The sequence below is a fragment of the Pezoporus flaviventris genome, unplaced genomic scaffold, assembly GCF_033815535.1.
Source record: "Pezoporus flaviventris isolate CSIRO_AGI_PZ_B2104156 unplaced genomic scaffold, CSIRO_AGI_Pfla_v1 ptg000059l, whole genome shotgun sequence".
NCBI lineage: Eukaryota > Metazoa > Chordata > Aves > Psittaciformes > Psittacidae > Pezoporus > Pezoporus flaviventris.
Window position 1 is genome coordinate 2,018,133 of NW_026892607.1, and position 16,163 is coordinate 2,034,295.

The following is a 16,163-nucleotide window of genomic DNA, read 5'->3' on the forward strand; positions in this document are numbered from 1 at the left end:
GTGTTTTGCCTTTCCGGCTCCATGCAGACAAAGTGATGGGTGCCTTACTGCCAGGATTTGGCCTGGGATAAGCTGGATGGGGGGCAGACAAGGGCAGATGGGGTTTGGGAGCCACTCTGGGAAAGACCAAGCACCTCCCCATTCTCCCCACCAAGGTGGCCAGGGTGAGGGTGGGCAGTGGTGCTGGGTGAGCATCAATTCAGCACTCACCTCTCTGTGCTGGCTGTGAACCCATCATGGGTTTATCACTTAGAATACTGAGAAGATAAGGTAAAAGATGTACAGGGCAGGGAGCAGGGATGTATGGGCACAACAGCGGGTCAGGGATCTCTGGAGATCCCATGAGAGCACTTGCTGCTGGGTCCATCTCCACTACGCTCTGCATCTCTCGTTTTCCATGGCAAAGTCTGATGAAATTAGTCCAGAGAGCATGTGGAAGAGTTATTTCACAGAATCATAGAATAATGGAATGGGTTGGGTTGGAAGAGACCTTACAGCCCATCCAGCTCCAACCCCCTGCTATGGGCAGGGACACCTTCCACTAGAGCTTGCTCCAAGCCACTGTGTCCAACCTGAAGACTGCCAGGGATGGGGCATTCACAACTTCCTTGGGCGTTCTGTTCCAGTGCCTTTTCCTTTACTTGTCCTCTGTGCTGGTCTGGTTTGCTTTCATTGTGGTTGCATGTGCGGTCTGAATAATTCATTGCAGGGAAAGAAGCTGTTCTTCCTGTGTCAGCGCCTGTTCCTTTTCTCGTTCAGATCCTGCTCTGTCTCTTCCCGTTGTTAAACGCGCTGCTCGGTTTCATTTGGGATTCGCTTTTTCATTCTTGTTTTGTTTCCTTTCTTTTACGTTTCTTCTGCTTGTGTTATCAGAAGATGATGCTTTTATTGACAAACTGCCCACGTTTGAAAGGCGCTGTGAGACGCCTGCAGGTACTGTATTAGCAGGGCACCCTCAAGACATCTTGGCTTTGGAGTGGGGAGGCTGCGGGCACCCTGCGCCCCAGCACCCATCGCTCACAGCACCTTGCATGACAGTTTCTGAGTGACAAAAAGGACTTTGAGGTGAAACACCATCACCTCCTGAGTTCAAAAAGGTTAATTTAACAGCTCAAAACGTCGTTTCCCCCCCCTGCCCTTAGTTATTTTGACAGGACTTGTTATCCAATGTGGCTCTTGAAGCAGTTTGAGTGCAGGGAGCTGGTGGCTGTGATAGGAAAGGGAAACTTCCAGCTAGGCATCTCCTGCTCTGTGTGAGTGTGTCTGTTTATCTGCGAGTTTTATGTCCTGAAATGCAACACAAAGCACCTATGTTTCACTGTCACCTATTCTGCACACCGGTGTGGCATGCGGCTCAGCATCCCACCGGGAAAACGCTGTTGTCTGAGACATCGCTGGAAGTGAAGAGGATAAGGGCATGGTTCCTACAATCAGTGCAGTTAGAATATGCTATTGGAGTGCATGAGCCAAGAAGCTGCTTCTACTCTAGACAAAGAAAGAGAAACCCCTCTGAAATCCTTACCAAGCAGGCAAAAACACTCTTCCATCTGGGCTTCCATAGCTTTGCTTTCTGCTTTTTGCTAAGCCAAAACCAGAGTTTCAAGCCCCTCCTTTCCTTGCACGTGAACGGCTTGCAGCGCCTCGTCCCCTCCCCGTAGCAAGATAAATGACCTGCTCTGTGACTCACACTGTGTCCTTCTCTCTCCCTCTCCTTGACCTTTCCCATCCCGCTTCAACTCCTGGCCATACAGAGAATGAACAGCCTTCCCTCGTTTGGTTTGACAGAGGAAAGTTTTATTTGACTTTCGAAGGTAAGTAGTGCATAGCATACCCGGTAACCACTTGCTCCCCTTGCTCTTGCTCTCTGACTCCCGGGGTTTCCTTCCAAGGCTCCAGTCCGGCTTTCCATGCAAAATGCTACTTAGATGACATCGCAAGTTCGATCCGGAATCATTCTGATTTGTGCTATTTGTCCCGATGATCTGTTTCCCTGTTTATTCATTCAAAACCAACCCAAACAAACCAAAACCCAAAAGACTCTTCTCATACCGAGACTGCGGTGGAAACCAGAGAGCCAAACCGCTTGCACTGCCGAGGAACTTGACTCTGTCAACCAGGGCTTCTTTCTACTCTCCCTTGCGAGCTGCTCGTCACCCTGAGCAGGCTGTGGCACAGTGTGGTTAATTACACACCAAAGGGTGATGGGTTCTTTGTCGAGCCACGGCCCTCTTCCCATTGGATTTTTCCATGGTGAGGGGTCGGAGGCATGCCGCATTGCCAGCAAGCATCACTGAAATGCCAATAGGTTATGCTGCCGGCGTGGCTGGTCAGAGGTGGTGTGAGTTTTGGGGTCCCTAGTCGATGAGAAGCCTCTCTGGGGAGGATGCAGGGGGAGAAGAGCTTGTTTTGGGGTGGATGGCAGCTTCTCTGAGCAGCATCACATCTTGGACAGGGCAGAGGCACCAGTGCTGGGCAGCCAGCCCCGCCTCAGAGCCCTGAGGCTTTGGAAGAAGCCTCATCCCACAGACAACATGCCAACATGTTTCCTTATAAAACAGCAGAGCAGGGAGGTTTGCTAGCAGCAGGAATTGGTGCTTTAAAACCAGCTTTGGAGCTGCTGTAGTGCTTGCAGGCAGAGCTGTGCTGGGGCTAACTGGAGATGCTGATGGCATGCGATATACCGGAGGACGGATCCCATATGTGATCCTAAGTGTGTTCCTTCCAGTAAGCAGCCAAATGGCTGGGATTCGGGATTGCACTGCCTAGCTGTTGAGCATGGGCTTGTATTTATAGAGCAAACCCCATTCTGGTGAGTGTGAAACTGTAGGAGCAGCAGAAGGCAGGGATGCAGGTGGTGGTAACCAGGAGAGCGGTTTCTTTTTTCCTTCCTTCTTGCCTTTTCATCAGCCACAGTGGCTGGGTCCCAAGGTCCCCACTTGATGTTCCCCATTCCAATGTCAGCCCCTGGAATAGACTTGGGAGGGGGCCATGGAGGAACAGCTGATGCTGGGTCACAGCAGCCACATTTGTATCCCTCAGTATTTATATCCTGGCACCGTGTTTCCTCTGTGTTTTCTTCTCCTCCTCACTCTGCTTAGCACCAGCACTGTGAGAACATTTAGTATTTGGGGGATTTCCTGTGGTTTTGTATATTGATGTTTTGGAATGGTGTATTGGAAATCTTATACTTTGTACTGGCAGTGTGGATGGTCTGGAGCAGGAGGTGAGCTTGTCCAGGGAATGCTGGCTGCTTGTGAAACAGCTTGCTCCAAGCCCGTGTCCAACCTGGCCTTGAACACTGCCAGGGATGGGGCAGCCACAGCTTCTGTGGGCACCCTGTGCCAGAGCCTCAGCACCCTCACAGGGAAGAGCTTCTGCCTAAGAGCTCAGCTCAGTCTCCCCTCTGGCAGCTTAAAGCCATTCCCCTTGGCCTGGCCCTACATCTCTTGTCCCAAGCCCCTCTCCAGCTTTCCTGCAGCCCCTTCAGGCACTGGAGCTGCTTTCAGGTCTCCCCTTCAGGAGCCTTCTCTTCTCCAGGCTGCCCCAGCCCAGCTCTCTCAGCCTGGCTCCAGAGCAGAGCCAGTATCTCCATGGCCTCCTCTGGACTCCAGCAGGTCTTTTGGATATCTTACGTTTCTGGGCTTGGGTTTTTCTGTGCTAGGATCTGTGCATTTGCAGAACGCGGGGCAGTGTGCTCATGGGTGATGAGACACAGTGAAGTTTGGTGATGCTCTCCTGTATACACGGGCAGAGCTGGCTACCAGGATCACTGGTACTCAGCTGTCCTTACTCCATGTCTGTTTTTTCCACCTTCATGTAGGGAAAATAAGGCAAATGAGCCTGGTGAGCTGCATTTGGCTGTGTCCAAAGCTTCATCAAGTGTTGGGGTTTTTTCCCCTCCAGGATTATGAGGTCATTTTGCCAAAAGGAGAAGTTTCTATAAATGACTTCTGAAGCAGTCATTGAAAAGCCGGATTTTTGGTGGAGGCGTTCCAGAGGAACCAGACTTGTCTCTCGGGTTTCTGGAAGAGAATTCTTGGGTTTAAAATAGAGTATACTTTTCTTTTCACATTAAAGTTTTAATTGAAAGAGTTGTTTAGTGTCTGAAGCCATTAAGAGAAGAATATGAGGTTCATGAGGGAAGTGTGGAGGGAACTGAGAGCCAGGAATGCCAGTTATATCCTCATGATCTTTATGCAAAGCCAGATTGGAAATGTGGAGGATGTTTGGTTGCTGTTCATATGGACTCAGATTTCCAAAGGCCACCTGAGCCTGAGGATAGAGCCATGTGAGATGAGCTGGTTTATTCTTGCACATAGGATTTTCTTTCTGGAGAATGAAGAAATCTCATGTACATGCAGAGAAATGAGTGGAAGAAATGAGACTGAAAATCGGGGGTAAGGCACATTGGTATAAGAGATGCCAGCCCCTCATTCGATGTCCCAGTGCAGGGGGTAGGCTAAACCCGGCTGGTGCCAGCGCACGTATATTCAGGAGGTGGCTTTTTTCCTCTCCCAAATAACAATGATTGCATTGCCAAGGATCACGGGGTTTGCTGCTGCTGGATGGCTAAAGACCTTCCCCTCACCTTCCCTGCTGAGGTTAATCCGGTGTTCCCCTGCTGAGTGACGCCTCCAGTTTTCTCCCCTCTATAGCCAGTCTGTATTGATGACTTTGAACCCTGTCTGTATTTCTGGGTGGCCGTGATGAGAATATCCCACTATGTTCAGCTGGATTCTGCATGCTGTGGGGTGGCTGCCGTGTGTGTGGAGCGAGGCTGTGCTCTCTGATAACCCATTAGTTGTGTTGTGGAAAGGGTTTATACAAAACATGTTGCCTTTGCGTGGCTGGCGCTGATGGGAAGTGTCAGCTCTTCAACGGGATGCTGGCCGCGTTCCTGATGGATGCATAGCTCGGGGCTGGGGCCTCAGAAGCAGAAGGCTTGGGGAGCCCAGGCTGCCTCCCTGGGGTCATTAGGATAATTAATGTGTGTGTGGTGATGGGTCTGTCCTCTGTGCGTGACGTGGGTGCTGGGACAGCCGGATGCACTGCTCTTACTGAGCATCACTATTCCAGGCCATGGCTGAAATCACTCCCCTGGCTCTTTTAAAATGTATGTCCAAGAGGAGATGTGTGGCTACATTAATTTTTTACACCCTTTTAGGTTCCATTAGACATTGGAAGGGAAAATCCCAGCACTGGAGAAGCTCACGTGTGCCTCTGTGAGGGAGTGGCTGTGGTTTTATGCATTAACTCACTGCCTGCATGGATGGGTTTGTAAGGCAGGAGGAATCCTACGAATGCCACGTTCTGTCACAATTAATATATCACAACTCAAAGTGTAATTTAGGTGACAGAAGCACTTTCCTCAGGAAACATTACGAACCCTGATTCCCTGCAGCCAAACCCTATTATCTGCTCGCACAAAACATGCAGCGGTGAGCCAGGACCTCACTGTACATCACACAAAACCCCCGGCAGATTGCTTAGATGCAAAGAAAAAAGCAACAGACAGCAGGGCAGCGGTGGGAAGCAGCAGATAAAGAAGGGAGGGGGGTATTTTTGAGGACAGGCTGAGCAGGAGCTCACCAGAAACACGCTGCATTTCACTCGGTTGCTTTGCTTCACTGCCCGGGGTGGTGCTGCCCTTCCCCGGGCCAGCATTTAATGTTGTATGGCTTGGGCTGAAGCTGGCCCACGCTTGCATGCTCTAAACAAAACCCTGGGCTCACTTAATAGCCCCTTCCACCTGCCTGATTCAGGCACTGTAAATGAAGGTAACAGTAAAGGGGGTGTCAGGGTCCCTGGGGAAGTTGCCCCTCCAGAGACCTTCGCCATTCCTTTTTAGCTGGTTTTGGGCAAAACAATCCTTGTGCTTAACCTGATACACAGACTGTGATACTAGAAAGGGTTCCAAAATGGTACATTGCAGACAAATACGAACTGGTGATGCTAGCACAGGGCTGGTGACCTTCTGAGGGCTTTTTTGGGTGCCCAGGGGATCAGCACCTTGTACATTGGGTGGGTGAGTGACCAAAAATCAACCCCAAGCTGATATTCCAGCAGTTTCCTTGGGCGAAAGAGGAAAGCTTTGCTGTGCCAGCAGTCCACATTGCTCTCCTCTTGGTGGTGGGCACAGGGAGCAGGACATTGCTCCCCACGCAGGGTCCCCACCATGCCCAGAGCTTCTGGCATCCTCTTGCAGTGATGTTTTCATCTTCAGTTGTTGTTCAGTGACCGCCATTCCTGGCCAGCAAAGGTAAACCTGTGTGTGATTGTGCAGGGATGAATTATTTAGAGCCTGGCTAGCATCCATGGATATGCAGCATGACCAAAGCAAACTTTTCCCCTTCTATTGTTATTGTGGATTGACAGCTCTGGCTTTCGCACCCAGAGTCCCATGTTGTCCTTTGCAATTCCAGATTTCGGATGATTTGCAGACGTGCTGTAGAGTGCCATGGGCTTGGTGGGGTGAGCAGGGGGTTTGCCAGGCAGGAAAGGGGAGCATGCCAGGGATTGCAGGGTCTCCCTATGGTTGGGGTTCCTGTAGGCAGGATGAGGGCAGGAAACCTGCCCACATCCCACTTTCCCACAGGCAACCTGAGCTCTCCAGCCAAGGGATAAGGAACCTCCACAATCCCTCCTGCTGGAACCCAGAAACCTACTGCAAAAACTGTCATGCAAAGCCTGTTGTGTGGCAGCCCCTCGGAGCCGTGCTGGGGGTTTGCTGCCCTGCATGCTGCTCCTGCCTGGGCGCCTCTATTATTTCTTTGCTTGCTTGAGTGGGTTGGGAGGGCGAAAAATCATTTCAGAGTGTTTTTAAAGCCTCATCCAAAGCCTGGGGGACTTGTTGCTATTATTTGCCCACAAAGCTAGGCTGGGGCTCATGGAGAGCACCCCGTTGCCCTGGTGCTGGGGGAGAGCAGTGTGGGTTCTCTTTGCAGGTAAGAAGTGGAGGTTTCTGCTCTGTTGCAGGCTCATCGCGGGGCCCCAGCCCCCTGACCATGGGGGCACAGGACACCCTGCCCGTCGCTGCTGCCTTCACGGAAACGGTCAACGCGTACTTCAAAGGGGCTGACCCGAGCAAGTAGGTGCCAACCGATGGGGTCTGGGTGTTGGTATGGGTGGTCCTGGGGTCAGGATAGGCTTAGGGTGCTATTGAGGCTTTGGTGAGTGTAGGGAGGGAGGGAGGGAAGGAGGTGCTTTGGTCTTCTGGTATCAGTTCACCAAGCAGAGGTCCAGGCTCAGGATGCTCATGGGGCATCCCCATGAGCATCAGTCCCCATCCCTAGCAAGTGGCCAGACTTTGCTTGCTCTGGTTCAGGACCACAGGAGGTTGTTCCCCCAGTGTGGTGGGAGGGAAGCAGGGGGCAGTCACTGCACTGTCCCCTCCTGCTGCATTTTGAGCCCCTCATTTCCTCCCCCCTTGGTGTCTGTTCGGCGCTGCAGGTGTATTGTGAAGATCACGGGGGAGATGGTGCTGTCGTTTCCCGCAGGCATCACCCGACACTTTGCCAACAACCCCGCTCCAGCGGTGCTCACCTTCCGCGTGCTGAACTACAACAGGCTGGAGCACGTCCTGCCAAACCCCCAGCTCCTCTGCTGGTGAGCACCCACCCCACCGGCATCCCGAAGGAATGCGGGGATCCAGGAAAGTAGGGTGCTGTGCAAAACCACATGGCCTGGAGTATCTTCCCTGGAGGCCTGCCCTGAGTTGGGGAAGCAGCAGAAGGACAGGATTCCCCTCCCTGAGCTGCTGCTCACACTCTGGGAGTGCAGCCCAGCATACGGGGGGTTCGAGTGCACATTGAAGCTGGCTCATGGGAGGCTTCTCTTCACCCAACACCCCAAGTCCTTCTCCTCAGGGATGCTCCATCCAGTATCCCCCAGCCTCTGTTTGTGCTGGCGATTGCCCTGACCCAGGGGCAGGCCCTTGCACTTGGCCCAGTTGAACTTCATGAGCTTCTTATTTGCTGAATACCCCTTTTGAGATCAGCCCCTTTGCCAGGCAGAAGAGCATCAGCAGAGAGGAGCAAGTGCTTTGACAGGGTTTGCTTCTTTTGTGCCTCACTCTGCTCATTAGACCTCCTGTTTGCAAACCGAGATGACCTACAGGTTGCATCTGCTGTTCCTCCCTGGATGTGATGGAGGACAAGCCAGAGATGTGTGTGAGGAAGGGATTATTTCCCTTAATGTGGGGTTATTGTGGTCCCAGCTGGTGGCTGGCGCTGCTGCCCTGCATGCTTGGTAGAAAAGCTTTCTTCTGCTGAGGTGGCTTATGCAGTGTTAACTCTCCCTCTGTGCAGTGACAATATCCAGAGTGACACCAACACGAAGGAGTTCTGGGTCAACATGCCAAATCTGATGACTCACCTAAAGAAGGTATCGGAACAGAAACCACAAGCCACCTATTACAATGTGGATATGCTCAAATACCAGGTAGGAGCTTTATTGCGAGATAAAACTATGCCAAAAAAATGTGTGCTTAACTTATAGATGAAAAAGATGGTATTTCCCTAGTGCAGAGAGGAGGTAACATGAGGTGGGGGCATGTAACCCTTCTGTATGTCACTAGATTGCCTGGTTTTGAGCCCAGTTCAAACTTTCCCATGGGAACACAGGGTGTTGTCTCCTCTGAAACCAAATGCAATTACTGCGTCTGTAAAATGGGCTTTCTCCCTTCACCCCTATGGAAACTAAATGTTTTTTCTGTCATTTTGGAAGGTATCTGCCCAGGGTATTCAGTCTACTCCATTAAACCTTGCAGTGAGCTGGCGGTGTGACCCTGCAAGCACTGACCTCCGCATCGACTACAAATACAATACAGAGGCAATGACCACACCGGTAGCTCTAAACAACGTCCAGTTCCTCGTCCCCGTCGATGGAGGAGTAACCAAACTTCAAGCTGTGCTTCCTCCTGCTGTGTGGTAAGGACTGCTCCCCTGGGGAAGAGCTTGCTTGCTGTTTCTGCCATGCCCCTGCCTAACCCAGCTGTCCTGGCTGCAGGATTGGGATCACCCTGGGGAAGTGGCTGTGGGTGGGGGAACGCTGGGGACCCAAACCTGTCCTCCTCTTGCGCAGGAAGCATGCAACCCCACTCTGGTGGTTTTATCTTGCCATTCCCACAAGCAAAGGGTCAGGGCTGAACACGTGGAGAAGCTGTGGCTGCCCCATCCCTGGCAAGAACTCCAGACTCGTTTGTGTTGGAAGGGAGCTTAAAGCTCACCCAGTTCCAACACCTTCCAGTAGAGCAGCTTGCTCCAAGCCCCTGTGTCCAACCTGGCCTTGAGCACTGCCAGGGATGGGGCAGCCACAGCTCCTCTGGGCACCCTGTGCCAGCGCCTCAGCACCCTCACAGGGAAGAGCTTCTGCCTAAGAGCTCATCTCAGTCTCCCCTCTGGCAGCTTAAAGCCATTCCCCTTGGCCTGTCCCTATGGGCCCTTGTCCAAAGCCCCTCTCCAGGTTTCTTGTTGGCCCCTTTATATATTGGAAGACTGTTAAAAGGTCTCCCCAGAGCCTTCTCTTCTCCAGGCTGAATCAATTCTCCTCTTCATATGTTTTTAGGAATGCTGAACAGCAAAGGATATTGTGGAAGATCCCTGATATCTCTCAGAAGTCAGAAAATGGAGGTAATCCTATAAATGTGCATGTTATTAACTTTGATTAATTAGATCAGACAGTAACCTGTTTATCACGCCTGCACACAAATACAGACACACAGATGCCTGCTGGCACTTGCCAGGGCTGAAGCTGTTCAAAGCTAGGAGCAAAGCAGTGGTATGTACTGCTTGTACTGTTTTGCCAACAGCTTTGGCATCACAGATGGGTATTAACGCACCTGGTTTAGAAATGGTTGTTTGCCATGTCTTATGCTTCTTTGACCGTCTGCATTGAAGTCTGATGCCCCATGTTGCATCCTGGTTGAGGGACCACAGTGCTTCTCCGCATGTAACTGATGCAGCTCCCCTGCATCATGTCACTGCAGTGTCTGAAAAGATAAGATCTGCTGGGAGGATGAGGGGGTTTGCTCTGCCCCATCCAGGGGATACTGAGGAGCTGGGTACCACCACAGCAGTGTGCTTCACTTGCAGCGCTTTGGGCATCTCATCGCCTGGGCTGGCAAACGCGGCTCCGGGATGCACAGAATTCCCCTCCGGCCTTCTAATGATCTCATGGGATTTTAAATTGCAGGCGTGGGGTCTCTGCTGGCCCGATTCCAGCTCTCGGAGGGGCCCAGCACCCCGGCCCCCCTGGCTGTGCAGTTCACCAGCGAGGGGAGCACGCTGTCCAGCTGCGACATCGAGCTCGTCGGCGCCGGCTACCGCTTCTCCCTCATCAAGAAGAGGTTTGCGGCAGGTAGGTGCCTCATCGGTGGCTCCTCTTGGGATCCGTGTCCATGATGGTCCCCTCCGCTCTGCTGGCATGCCTGGGACTGCCCTTGCGGTGTTTGTGTTCAGCATTCAAGCCCAGAGGTCCTGCTACATCAGGGCATGACAGGGGCTGCTCAGTGGCAGAAGGGCAAAAGCTCCTTTGTATGAAATAAATCCTGCTGCTGCCTATGAGAGCCTTGAATTTCATGGGCTCTTTTCCACTCATGGGTCCTGCATGGAAAGCAAGGGCTGGGGATCTCCAGGAAGAGCTTTTGCCCCATTGTTGCGTAGAAATACAAGTACTTTTCCATGTGCTGCTCATGCGTTGCCCTGGGCGCAGGGTCTGGCGGAGGTGGGTGACCATCCCCCAGGACTCAGGGCTGCTCTGTCGCCACAGCTGATTTCTGATCCCATTTCTAGGTAAATACTTGGCCGATAACTGAAGGAAGCTTATGCAAGTCTATGGAAAATAATATGGAAAAATACCCAAGGACTGCTGTGCGTGGAACGGGTTTTAATTACAGTTTAAGGAAAATGAACTAAATCCTGCACTCGGGACATTTCTGTTGGAAGTGTCGACAACTTTCAGCATTTTTTTTTCCTTGGAAAACACCGTCTTGACCAGTCCTACAGTATTTACTTCTAGATGTAACATTGTTAATGGTTTTAAAATGTAATTATTGTATTTGTAAATTGTACTCATTCCAGTAAGGCTGTATTTTGGCAGTTAGACACTTGAGTTTTAGCATTTTACCATTCATGAAATGGATGTAATTTAAACTGTGGTATATAAATTTAATAGTAGTACTGTTGAATGGCACAATGCTTACAGAGGTAGATTACATTTTGTCAATATATACGATTTAAATACAATACTGATAGCTGTTATGAAGGGGGTGCCTCATCAAAAGAGAGTTAAGTACAACTGACATGCTGATTTCTTTTTACTTCAGTCCTTGGTACGTCTCACGGTGATGAATAAAAAGCTCTACGTTCAGGTTTAGCTGGTTTAACTCCAGATGGGTATTGATGTAAATGTGAGGTTCCTAATTCAGTCTCCCAGAAAAACGCAAGGGAAAAAGTCACTTCAAAGAGCATTTCCTTCACATTTCCATTACAAAAAACCTCCTTCAAGCGTTCTCCTGCAGCCACAGATTAACCCTCAGGAGTGCCAGCAGGGAATGCATGGGTGATAAGCACCTCTCTCTGCTTGGTGTCCTTCCCTTTTGCAGGGATGCAGATAAGGAAATGAGCAGGCTAAGAGGCTGGGTAGTAAATCTGAGCTTACAGCACTGCCTGGAAATGCAATTGCTGTTTTTACGGATGTGTTTCCTGAGCAGCTCCCAGTTCTTTGGTTGCATTTCTATGTTCCTTTGCTTGCTTTTCCTGGTTTGGTTATTTTTTCCCCCATTTTTGAAAGCCCCATGGGTTTAGATAACCCTAAACTGGAGGTTGTGGGGTGGAAATTGCCCCTCTGCGTTTTCCCTGAGCCGATGTGGGCTCCTGCACCTTGCGCTGCTCATCCCTGTGCATGCCCTGGGAGAATGTGGTGATATGGGGGGGGGGAAGTAGTGATCCTTCCAGAATGAAATGCACTTGCTGTTCAGGTGCACAGAGAAACATGGGAGCGTCTGCTGAACAGGATGCTGGGACTTCAGAAATGCATACATGACAAATAGTGCTAATTTTACAGGCACAAATGTTGCCAGGATTAGGCTTGTGCATTTGCGTTGGAAAACTTCAGACTGTGCATGTTGAGAAGTGCTTGCTCACAGAGCAGTTTGGAGGGGTGTAAGAAAACAGAAATCAATGCTGTCTGAAAAGAAAATAAGAAAATCTGAGATATTTCAGTTCTAAGGTGACTCCTATGTACGTTAGGGTGGTTGAGTTGTGTGCTTGCTCCCAAAAGGATCAACACAGAATCATAGATCCCAGACTGGTTTGGGTTGGAAGGAGCCTTAAAGCTTATCTCTTCCCATCTCCCTGCCACAGGCACGGACCCCTTCCACTAGAGCAGCTTGCTCCAAGCCCCTGTGTCCAACCTGGCCTTGAACACTGCCAGGGATGGGGCAGCCACAGCTTCTCTGGGCACCCTGTGCCAGCGCTTCAGCACCCTCACAGGGAAGAGCTTCTGCCTAAGAGCTCATCTCAGTCTCTCCATCAGGTTAAAGAGAAGATTAAGCACAATTCAGTTATGCAGCTTCATTTCCCTTTGCAGTTTTTGAAAGTACCCTTGCTGGTACTCCTGGATGGGGTGTTAATTTCTGCTAATAGTTTTGCCCCTGAAATAGGAATCCATATAAACTGTGTAACCTCCCCTTTTGCGACACAGGGATATAGGGCAAACTATAAGAATCAGGTTTTGCATAGTCAGTAGATGCTGTGTACAATTGTTATAAACTCATGCTTCCAAAAGAGATCTGTCTTAATCCAGAAAATCAGGATTTTGTAATGTAAATATTACCAGAACATAGCTATTTTACTTTATATTTCATTTGAAAGACAAAGTGTTTACATTAGCATTGGGGTTTTAAATGCTTTTTAAATGAAAAAGCCCATAACCCAAAGCTTCCCAGCCTGTCCATTTGTGCTGTCCCACAAAACAGAGGTAGCTTCTACGGGTGTGTGGCGGTGCTGGGATGCAGCTTGGGTAGAGAGATGAGAACGTCCCGTACTCATTCTATAGGGTCCCCTTCCAGCCACCAGCAGGAAACACCAAACAGCTATTCCTAGCCCATTACACTGGGATCAAAGCCAGCAGTTTGGGACAGTTTGGGATGTTTTTGTGTACTGCTTTTGCAAGGTTTTTGCATGGTGGTGTAGTTCAGTAGGTGTTTGCTCAGGACCTTTGGATCATGTGTCTCCCCTTTCCCTCCCAGCATGACCTTCATGAGGAGATGCTGCTCCATGTTGATGGTTTGGTTTTGCTGCCTTGCTGGTGTCTGAGCAGAGTGGCAAAGTGCCCCAGGGATGGTTGTTTTGTCAGCTGCTTCATACAGCCCCAGCCTGGTTTGTGTTGGAAGGGACCTTAAAGCTCCTCCAGCCCCAACCCCTGCCACGGGCAGGGACCCCTTCCACTAGAGCAGCTTGCTCCAAGCCCCTGTGTCCAACCTGGCCTTGAACACTGCCAGGGATGGGGCAGCCACAGCTTCTCTGGGCACCCTGTGCCAGCGCCTCAGCACCCTCACAGGGAAGAGCTTTTGCCTAAGAGCTCATCTCAGTCTCCCCCCTGTTTCAGACCAACGTCCTTTAACAGTATTTCTTAGTAACTATGAAATTGCTCAGTACTATGAAATACTACCAAATAAGAAGCTTTTAATTTGATTTTTGTTTCACTCCCCTGTTATAAAGCTTCTTCTATTATTTTGCTGCGAGGCCACTGTCCATTAAACTCCTATTCCTGCCCAGCAGATATGAGTTCTTAATGCATATGTGTGTGGATTCACTGCCAAAAGCTTTGTCACGTGGGCACGATCTCATACTGAGTAAGTTACACAACTCTGGATGCAGGTTGGACTCGGTGATGTTAGTGCTGTTATTTGGTATTTCAGTTAATTTTGTCTTCAGCGTGCCCTTTCAGGATTTATCTATAGGAGGATTTTAAAACATAGATGGCAAAGAGAAGTTTTATGTTAAAATGCCATCCAGTTTTGGCAGGCAGGGAGGGATAGGGAAGGAAAGCAGTTTTGTTTTGCCAGGCACGTGGCACAGTGCATCACGGAGGAATTCTGCTCCACTTCATCTTATTACTTTGGAAATACAGCCCATGGGTCTGTTACCCAAGAACCCAATATCTACTTGAGAAAACCACTTCAATACACTGAATATGGAGTGATTTTCCCCTACCCTTTTCTTGGTTTTACTTGAAAATATCTTGGTTAAAATACTTAATTTTGGGAGCTTAGTGTGACCAAATCTGTACCATCACTATATAATAACTTTCTCCGTAAAAAATGATAGTCTCAAGGATTTAATTTCATAACCAGAATTTTTTCTTTTCTCACAATTTCCCAAGGAAAATCATTCTTGCAGAGTTAGGAAGATCTTATGATTATCAGTATTTCAATTCATATTTCATTGCAAGAAATACCACCCCCCCCCTCCACCCTGCATAACCCTATCCCTTTAGGAGGGACTGCAGATAATGCTGCTGCCAGTTGCTCTTAAAATCACAAGCATTCAAAGGTTTGCCCTTGAGCAGGACTTCAGGCCAAGCAGTATGTGGTAAAACATACCAGAATATCTTATTCTTTGTTAGAAATCCCCCTTTCTGGACATGGGGTGAATGGTTGCAGACATGCAGCCCGGCTGTTGGGATTGTAATTCACATAGGAGGGGTTTTCCACTCCAGAGTGCTCCCAGGTTGATGAAATCACCTGGTTGCTTGGATGGCATAAAACATCCGGAGATGTTAGTTGTGGTCTGAGAGAGGGATTGGGGCGGGCTCTGGTTTGCAGCTCTGGGTTGGTGGGTGAAGGGCACAGGGCGCAGGAGAACCTCACTGTGACACCTCTGAACCCAGAGGATGCCCCGGAATCGAATCGGATTTCCCTAGGTATCGCCCTGTATCATTTTATGAACTCCCTCGTGTATAAAATGTTTATAAATATTTGTGGATTAAGATACACAGGTCTATTTTTAAGATTTAAGTTAAATAAGTTAATTAATGGCTGGCCTTTTTTGCCTAAACGTGCAATGAGATATATTATACCTTTAGTGGACGATGGCCTAGGTACTGCTTAGTCTGTGATGAAAACTTTGCTGCTTACCTACTGTTCTCAGAGAAAAAAAGAAACAACACTGTAAAAGCCGTCTGGGTTTGTTGCACACGGACTCTCGCAGCAAAGCTTTGTATTTGACCACTGGTAATATGAATGTGTTGTATTGACTCGTTGAAGATAATCATGAACCAACATATTTTAAATGTTTACTTGCCTTATAGGGTAGAAGACGACGACGTGGATATCATTTTTTTTGTAAATAATGTTTTTTATAAATGTCTCCCCTCCATTCCCCCCGTCGCCCATTTCACAAAATCTTGAATATGCAATTATTTACCATGCATAACGTTGCAACCGACGGACCCCCGCGTCAGAACAAAGTTTATGAATTCTGTACATCAGAACCACGTTAAATCCCCAACTGAGCTGCAATTTAAATGTGATTATTATTTTTTTTCCTTGAAAATAAACGAAAATCTGTAAAACACGACCTTTTCTGAGTGAGCTTTGCTTGCAGGTGCGGGAGTACCCGGAGGAGCGGAGCAGAGGTATCAGGGGCTACCATGTCCCTGGCCCAAATCATCACCGCTGCTGGAGCTATGTGTAGCATCCTGGCTTGGGGACACATCGCGGTTGGTGTGGGGGCAAATGTGGGGAGATGGGAGCCACATAGGCTGAGAACATTGGGACTGTTCAGCCTGGAGAAGAGACCTCAGAGCAGCTTCCAGTGTCTGAAGGGGGCTCTGAGGATGCTGGAGAGGGACTCTTCATCAGGGACTGCAGTGATAGGACAAGGGGTAACAGGTTCAAACCGAAACAAGGGAGGGTCAGGTTAGATACTGGAAGAAGCTCTTCCCTGTGAGGGTGCTGAGGCGCTGGCACAGGGTGCCCAGAGAAGCTGTGGCTGCCCCATCCCTGGCAGTGTTCAAGGCCAGGTTGGACACAGGGGCTTGGAGCAAGCTGCTCTAGGGGAAGGGGTCCCTGCCTGTGGCAGGGGTTGGAACTGGAGGAGCTTTAAGGTCCCTTCCAACACAAACCAGGCTGGGATTATATTGTTCTGTGATTCCCAGAG

The 16,163-nt window shown here is 49.6% G+C and overlaps 1 protein-coding gene across 12 annotated transcripts in view; it reads left to right on the top strand.

Moving 5' to 3' along the window:
• Positions 1 to 11,932, top strand: part of SGIP1 (SH3GL interacting endocytic adaptor 1) — a 49,912-nt gene extending 37,980 nt beyond the window's left edge. For 8 of the 12 annotated variants that reach the window (XM_061469691.1, XM_061469693.1, XM_061469694.1 and 5 more), the window contains 8 exons: positions 1,752 to 1,811; positions 6,976 to 7,087; positions 7,450 to 7,605; positions 8,307 to 8,439; positions 8,725 to 8,927; positions 9,565 to 9,629; positions 10,192 to 10,356; positions 10,791 to 11,932. In XM_061469691.1, the coding sequence (XP_061325675.1) occupies positions 1,752 to 1,811; positions 6,976 to 7,087; positions 7,450 to 7,605; positions 8,307 to 8,439; positions 8,725 to 8,927; positions 9,565 to 9,629; positions 10,192 to 10,356; positions 10,791 to 10,813 (917 nt within the window). In that variant the 3' untranslated portion in view covers positions 10,814 to 11,932. Of the gene's footprint in view, positions 1 to 1,751; positions 1,812 to 6,975; positions 7,088 to 7,449; positions 7,606 to 8,306; positions 8,440 to 8,724; positions 8,928 to 9,564; positions 9,630 to 10,191; positions 10,357 to 10,790 lie in introns of those variants that run through there. The other 4 variants (XM_061469696.1, XM_061469702.1, XM_061469703.1 and 1 more) reach the window with 2 other exon arrangements.
• Positions 11,933 to 16,163: the final 4,231 nt, after the last annotated feature.